The sequence below is a fragment of the Theropithecus gelada genome, chromosome 1 (genome assembly GCF_003255815.1).
Source record: "Theropithecus gelada isolate Dixy chromosome 1, Tgel_1.0, whole genome shotgun sequence".
In the NCBI taxonomy this organism is placed as follows: Eukaryota; Metazoa; Chordata; class Mammalia; order Primates; family Cercopithecidae; genus Theropithecus; species Theropithecus gelada.
The window spans coordinates 13,185,653-13,193,559 of NC_037668.1; the positions used below are offsets into that span (position 1 = coordinate 13,185,653).

The 7,907-nt window shown below is 47.0% G+C and overlaps 1 protein-coding gene across 5 annotated transcripts; it reads right to left on the reverse strand.

Annotated features, from left to right (window-relative positions):
• Positions 1–2,648: 2,648 nt before the first annotated feature.
• HJV (hemojuvelin BMP co-receptor) lies at positions 2,649–7,109 on the reverse strand. Of its 5 annotated transcripts, none has more exons than XM_025375587.1 (4): positions 6,765–7,032; positions 5,305–5,490; positions 4,342–4,904; positions 2,649–3,867 (listed from the first exon to the last, which is right to left on the reverse strand). In XM_025375587.1, exons 2-4 carry the CDS (start codon positions 5,399–5,401, stop codon positions 3,244–3,246), a joined length of 1,284 nt encoding a protein of 427 aa, XP_025231372.1. In that variant the 5' UTR covers positions 5,402–5,490; positions 6,765–7,032; the 3' UTR covers positions 2,649–3,243. The 5 variants fall into 5 exon arrangements, with proteins under 5 accessions (XP_025231372.1, XP_025231400.1, XP_025231382.1 ...); XM_025375615.1 differs by having other exon boundaries at positions 4,868–4,904; positions 6,765–7,013; XM_025375597.1 differs by lacking the exon at positions 5,305–5,490 and having other exon boundaries at positions 6,765–7,109.
• Positions 7,110–7,907: the final 798 nt, after the last annotated feature.

A 7,907-nucleotide genomic window follows, 5' to 3' on the forward strand; every position in this document is an offset into this window, starting at 1 on the left:
CTCCCGTATACTGTTTTTTTTTTTTTTTCTTTGGAGACAGAGTCTCACTCTGTTGCCCATGCTGAAATGGACTGGCTGACTCTCGGCTCACTGCAACCTCTGCCTCCTGGGTTCAAGTGATTCTCCTGCCTCAGCCTCCCAAGCAACTGGGACTACAGGCAAGCGCCACCACACCCAGATAATTTTTGTACTTTTAGTAGAGACAGGGTTTCCCCATGTTGGCTAGACTGATCTCGAACTCCTGGGCTCAAGAGATCTGCCCACCTCGGCCTCCCAAAGTGCTGGGATTACAGGCATGAGACACTGCGCCCAGCCCGGTATACTTTAAATATTCTCTAGATTGCTTGTAATGCCTAATACAATGTAAATACAATGTAAAAAGTTGTTGGCGGGCACGGTGCTCACGCCTGTAATCCCAGCACTTTGGGAGGCTGAGGCGGGTGGAGCACCTGAGGTCAGGAGTTCAAGACCAGCCTGGCTAACATGGTGAAATCCCGTTTCTACTAAAAATACAAAAAATTAGCCCGGCATGGTGGCGTGCGCCTGTAATCCCAGCTACTTGGGAGGCTGACGCAGGAGAATCACTTGAACCTGGGAGGTGGAGATTGCAGTGAGCTGAGATCATGCCAACACACTCCAGCTTGGGCAGCAAGAGCGAAACTCCATCTCAAAAAAAAAAAAAAAAAATTGTTAACACTGTATTTTTATTTGTATTTTTTTATTATTGTGTTGTTATTTATTTTTTTCCCCAAACATTTTCTTTTCTTTTTTTTTTTTTTTTTTTGAGACGGAGTCTTGCTTTGTAGCCTAGGCTGGAGTGCAATGGCGTGATTTCGGCTCACTGTAACCTCTGCCTTCCAGTTTCAAGTGATTCTCCTGCCTCAGCCTCCTGAGTAGCTGCGATTACAGGTGCCTGCCACCACGCCCGACTAATTTTTGTATTTTTAGTAGAGACAGGATTTCACCATGTTGGTCAGGCTGGTCTCAAACTCCTGACCTTGTGATTCGCCTGCCTTAGCCTCCCAAAGTGCTGGGATTACAGGTGTGAGCCACCGTGCCCGGCCACTTCCCAAATACTTTCAATGCGTGGTTGGTTGAATCTGTGGATGCAGAATTAGTAGATACAAAGGGCCCTACTATAATATTTGTTCAGGGGAGTATTGTCAGGTGTCAGGGACTGAGAGGAGAGGTGGAAGATAATGGTGAGTACTTGATTAGGGCAGGGAGGACAGGCCCTCGGCTATGGAGTACCTGAGTGGGGAGGATGAGACCAGAAACGGGGAGGATATTAAATGTAAAAGTTACCTCCTTTATAATTTTGTTGAGAGCAGCATTGTTACTTTAGAGCACCCTCACCTAGAACAGCATCTCTTCTTAGTCTTTTTTCTACAAACTAGATTCCTTCAACTTTGGGCTTTCCCTCCTTTTCCAACTCTCTCTTTTTGGCTTTATATGAGAAGAGAGTAGAAGAGAGTAGTTTGTTTTTGTTTTTGTTTTTGTTTTTTTTGACAGTCTCACTCTGTTGCCCAGGCTGGAGTGTAGTGGCGTGGTCTCAGCTCACTGTAACCTCCGCCTCCTGGCCCCGGTTCAAGCAATTCTCGATTCTCATGCCTCTGCCTTTCGAGTAGCTGGGATTATGGGATTACAGACTTGGGCTATCATGCCTGGCTAATTTCTTGTGTTTTTAGTAGAGATGGGGTTTTGCGGTGTTGCCCAGGCTGCTCTCAAACTCCTGGCCTCAAGTGATCCGCCCACCTTGGCCTCCCAAAGTGCTGGAATTACAGGTGTCAGCCACTGTGCCCAGCCTCAGAGTCGCTTTTGTGGTGACATCGACCACCACAGCTCCCCTTTTGGAATCTTTACCAGCTCCACAACTAGAATGTTTAATAGCTCTCTGCTTCCTTGACAATATAGTATAGTGATTAAAAATTAAGTTTCTGGATCCAAACGGCATAGGTTCAGTTTCTGGCTCTGCCTTTGTTAACTGTGTGACTGGAGGCAAGTTCCGTAATTTATTAGCTATGTGACTGGAGGCAAGTTTCCTTATATAAAAATAGAGATAAGAATACCACCTTCCTTAGAGAGCTATGAGAATTAAGTTGATATTTTAAAAGAGTTTAAAACATTGCCTGGCAGATTTTAAGCTTCAATAAGTGTTAGCTATTAATCAAATTTAAACCCCTTATCCCCTTTTTAAGGTGCTTCATAATCTGGCCTCTGCCCATCTAACCTCCTGTCCCATTACTCCTTGTCTACTGCATTTGAGTTTTGTTCATTTCCTCACTGAATCATGAATCTATGCATAACTCCAGATGGTTTTCGTTGCCTGGAAGATCGTTAACAATTTGAATCTTATCCAGTCTTCAAAGCTCACTTCAAATCCCATCTTCTCTGTTACCTTTTATTATTCTTACTACTTTAGTTCAAATCTACCATCTTCCCGTCTGAACACACTGTACTGTAGGATTTAGTGAATAATTACACACTCATCACTCTTTCATGTGAATGGTTTTGTCTCTCCAATAGCCTGTAAACTCCCTGAGATGGAAACAGTATCTGATACTTCCCAGCCCTCTTTCAGTGGAGTGAACACATTGCATTTACTCCATTTCAAGCATCTGTAAAGAGATTCAACATAGGCAACAGAGGACGGTGTGAAGAATTTGTAGCTTTAATAACAGATCAGTTGGGGTAGGGATGATACTTCTGTCCTACCTGTGCCGTTCTTCCAGAGCAGAGACTCCCTTCACCTAAAAGCTAGACAACGCCCGCTTCATTTTTGAACCAAGAAAGCAGAACATACCTTACACACACATATTCATCAAATAGACTTCTTTCCCTAATTATTTCTTCTTCCTTTGAGTTTCTTATGGCTAATGATCATGTCTTCTGCTTTCAGCTCTTGCCTCTTAAAAATCTCAACCCTTAAGTCTTTACTGATTGTTAAAACCTTCATGACCTCTAAGCTTATAGGGTGAAATCTGCAGTAAATGGAAAGAACAATTTGTTTACTGTAAATGGGGCTGGAAAATTTGGCGAAGAGGTCTGGAATGCAGAAACCTTGCCCAGAATCCTTATTCTGTGATCATTTCAACCCTGGACTGCAGCCTCATCTGACTCTGGATAATGTCATTGTTTCATGTGTCTTCTGGGCCCTGCTTCCTTTAATGATTGTTTACATTCTTCTATGCCAATCTCTATCCCCAAATCATTTCCAAACTAGTAATAGGACTGATGGCTTCCTTACTGAATGCAAAGCCACAGAACAAAGAGCCCAGAAAGGAGTGGGGCTAGGAAGGTTGCTGAGGAAAGAGAAACCCCAGCATCTGAAGGGAAGAGATGCAGCTTCTCTAAGTCTGGCAGGAAGGCTCGGGCATCCTCCAGTGCTGTCTGAGCTGCCACAGTAAAGTTGGGATCACCAGAAATTAAAACATCAAAGACACAGGAATGGAAGTAAGCATCTTCCACTGGAAGCCCTTCCTTACACAGCCGTCTGGCAGTATCAATGGTTATAGCTCCCCGACGACTGCGCTCTGATCGAGAGAGTCGCTGACTTGGAGGGCACCCCCCAACACAGAGCTGCAGGTCCTGTTCAGCTGAGAAGGCCATGGCCACATCCTCTGCTACCTTGATGGAGAAGGAGAGCTGCCCAGCTGTCTGCCGAATGATTATAGTTGTGCCAATGTAGGCAGCTTGGATCTCCACGTGGTTCCCAGGGTTAGCAGTTTGAATCGACAAACTGGATCCCCCAGGTCGGTCACCTCCATTGACAGAACCATCTTCAAAGGCTGCAGGAAGATTATCCACCTCAGCCTGATAGACCTTCTGATCAATGCATTCCTGCATGTTCTTAAATATGATGGTGAGCTGTGAGGGCAAGAGGGAAAACAGTTCATTTTGGGTTCAGTGCATCTTCCCCCCAGTCAGACCTCATACATAGTTAGGGATCTGATCCAAGTAGAGATGCAGGACTATTATGGCCCTCAATCCTTGATTGCTTCTCCTATTTACCTTCCAGTATTACCTCATCCCTACTTAACCCCTCTCTCTACTTAACCTTGGCAACTTCCTAGGAGAGGAAAAAGTTTCCCTTCTGAAACTCCTCAGGTCTGCTCTCTTCAATGTCTCTTCAGTGTTTTCTGCATTTGAGTGAAATTCCCATCAAGGGAAAGTGATTTACAGCTCCAAGTGTTTGGTAGAAGGGAGTGATTCAAGATGAGGGAGAGGTTGAGGAAGAAAAGGGAATTAGGGAGCACTGCTGTTGACTAGTGGCGATGGGGGGGAATGGTGCACGTGGAAGAATCTGATGAGGTAGATCGGAAGGAAGATTGAGTGCCTGACCTTCCGGGTAGCGGTAGCGTTGGCCCCCAACGCCATGGGGGAGCTGGTGGCTTGGACAAAGAGGAAGTCGTTATCCAGTAGAGGCCAAGCTCCTTGGACACGGCATGTGTGAAAATGGTGGTGGAAGCTGCGCACATGGGGGTCCCCGAAGGAAGCGCAATGCAAGAACCCCGGGGGACGACCATGCAGCCGGGAAAACCGGCCTTCATAGTCACAAGGGTCCGGGGCAGGGAGGCCGGAGCCGGCGCCTGGAAGGGCGGGGCCTCGGGGCGGGGGAGGGGCTGTAGGGCCTTGGCGCGAGCAGTTGTGCTGGATCATCAGGTCTTCGATGCCATGTACCGCCGAATGGAAGGCGAGGTCCCCACGGCAGGTGCGGGCGGTGCGCCGAGTGCAGAGCGCATAGGAGCGGAGGGCTCGACAGAGGCCGCCAGAGCCCACCCCTCCACCCCGGCCTCCTCCTCCTCCTCCTCCTCGAAGTGCTCCTGATGAACCGCCACCTCTAAGGCTCAGAGTGGACGATACATACTCAGCATTGCAGCGGAGGATCTTGCATTGAGAATGAGCTAAAGACAGAAGGGAGAGGATTGTGAGACGGTCCTCAGACCTCTGCTCTATCGGAGTGTAGTTTGCTCATAACTCTTCCAAATCTCATCAGGGGATTCCAGTCTTCCTAAAACCTAACTAAGGGCCTTCCCCAGCCCCCAACCCCCTTGTCCCTAGTTCTCTCGGCTGTCTTACTAAAAATGTGTAAGCCCACCACATCTCTTCTGCCTGTCGACCAAGGACTTCCCCAGTGGCCTTCCCCAAACTGAACGGGCAATAAAATATTCCTGTTTGAGAGCAGGGCGAGTGACCGGGACTCTCAGCGCACATCTCTCCTCACTCATTCAGGCTCACATGCCCACCCTTGCATAGCAGCCTACCCTCTAGATTTCCCCAAACCCTTCCCTGGCCCTTCCTTACCATGTCCACAGAGGAGCAGCAGGAGAGTGAGAGTGCTTAGAGTTGGGGGACTGCCATGGGAGGACCTGGGACTAGGGGACTGGCCTGGCTCCCCCATACCTATCCAGCCAGGTTCCCCAGGCGCCGGTTCTTCCCAGCTGATGACCCTCCTACCTAGTGAATTTTGACCGGAAGCCCTGTAAGTGACTGAAAAAAGAAATTTGGCTGGACATGGAGAGAGAGAGAAGAGTTGAAGATTGGTCAGGATAATGTGAAGCGAATCTGGGGAGATCAAGAAAAGAATGAGCAGATTGGAATTTGGGGAGATTGGGGCTCCTCAAACTGTAAGTGTGGCAGTGAAGTCTCTTTGCCCTGTTCCTGTGGCCACTTTTAGGGCCCTTGTGCAATACCCCTAGGTGGGGGTGGAGGGAAGGTTGAATGAACTCAAGGGGCCAGAGTCCACTGTATTGCTCCATCCTGAGCTACCAAACAGCAGATATGTCAAAGATGGAGGAATCATGGGGATAGATCAGATACCTGTAATCCTAGTGGGTACCCTAATAAAATTAGGACCTGAAAATATTTCAGAAACATACTTCTTACTTGTCCCTCTCCATTAGGAGGAGATGCCTTCTAGGAGTCATACATTTCTTTGCCTCCTTTGTGTCAAAAGAACACAAGAAGGAGTAAGGGTGGCATACCCATCCCCTCTAGAACGTCAGTATTCAAACGAAAAGGGAACTGATCTCTTTTCATCAGCTCTAGCGAGCTGCAATTTTAATCTCCCCCTCTCATGGAATAATGGGATGCAAACCAAACATGCAAATCAATATTTGTTTTTTCTAAGTCAACAGTTCTTGTATTTTCCCAAATTTCACTGAAGAACCACTTTCCATTAATCTCTCCCTTTCAAATTCTGAAGTTCTCAGTTTTTTTTATGAGGACAGGAGTTGGGGAGGGGCTAAATTCCTCCTGCCTAACTCCCCTGTCTTATGGGTAAGGATATGATTGGGAGAAGAGTCCTGTGAGAGGGAGAATAGAATGGAGGGACTAGAGTTGTGGGGAGAAATAATTTAAAGGAGCAGCCCCCACCCTTGGAATCTCAATGTGAAGGGCATTGCTAAGTGGGGGCAGGATAGGAGGGTGTCAGTGAGGTCTGAGAGGTCATATTTGGCCTTGGTAAGAAAACTACGGAATAGCGGGCGTAGGGAACTCCTTCTAAAACTTCATCAGAAGTCTTGAGGTAATAAGGTAAAGAGAGGGCTAAGACTGCCAGAGGAGAGACAGAGAATTAAATTTCAAATAACTAGAGGCCAGAGGCCAGAAAGAAGACAGAAAGAGAAATGGAGATTGGGGCACCTTGGTAGGGAGAGATCCCAGCATTTGGATGAGAGACATCCAAGTAGGTGTTTGTAATTTTATAAAAGTCTAACTTCAATATAAAAGCTTATTAAAGGAATTGCAATTTCATTTTGACTTACTGTTTCCAGAGGTCAAACATTACTCTGCTATCCAATTCTCCAGCCATGATTCCCTACTCTGTGGGTCAGCTCCAGCCAGGGGGTCCTCCGTCTCTTTCTCCATGTCTCCCCCAGGTCCCCAGGCCGGCTGCTGTCTCACTGAGGTCAGGGAGCCAGAGAAGGTTTGGTGTAGGGGGAAGGGGGAAGTATATGGCTGGCCAGAGTACTGGACAGCTGAGCAGGGAGGGAGGTGGCTACTGAGTTGACGGTTTTAAAAATAGCTGAGTCCAAAATTCCAGGAACGTTGGTGGGGGTAGGGTGTGGGAGTTGGGGGAGTGGGGAGGGTTGGAGGATTAGAAAGAATATGGAGTATTGGGTGCCAAGTCAGGGAGGGAGGAGAGAAATATGACAGACAAGTCGAATATCCAATTCCAGCTTGTGTGACTCTGGTCACTGCCTACTCCAGGCAGCCCTCCAGAATTTTTAGTAACGATGAGCTCCTGGCCTTTAAAAATTATAGTGGGCAGTTGGATACCTTTCATTTACCATCTTCATCCCTGCTATGCTGAATATTACATTTAGGTACTACAGATAGTATCTAGGAGGTAGCTGACTTTAAATAAGATCCATAGCAGAAGTAGTTCACAGCCCCTCCCCTATCTTTACAGAGTATTTCAGAAGGACGAAAAAAGCCAGCTGTCCAGAGAAGAAATCTGAGCTATGAGTTGCTTAGGATGAGGGTTTGTTCAGTCTATCCAGCTCAGATCCTTGCAGCTGTCTATCCTCCTACCTACTCCATTTTCATTACTTTAGTTTGTACAGCAATTCCTCTTCCTCTCCCTCATCAATACACAAAAAATAAAGCCTCCTGAGTTGCTTAGAGAGAAGGTTAACAAAGGCAAAGAGGTGAAGAAAGAATGGAAATATAATTTTTCGAAAGAAAGAAAGACTTGGAGAAATAGAAAAAGATTCAAAGAGATACTTTTTTTCCTTCCTTCCTTCCTTCCTTCCTTCCTTCCTTCCTTCCTTCCTTCCTTCCTTCCTTCCTTCCTNTTCCTTCCTTCCTTCCTTCCTTCCTTCCTTCCTTCCTTCCTTCCTTCCTTCCTTCCTCCCTCCCTCCCTCCCTCCCTCCTTCCCTCTCTCCCTCCCTTCCCTCCCTCTTTT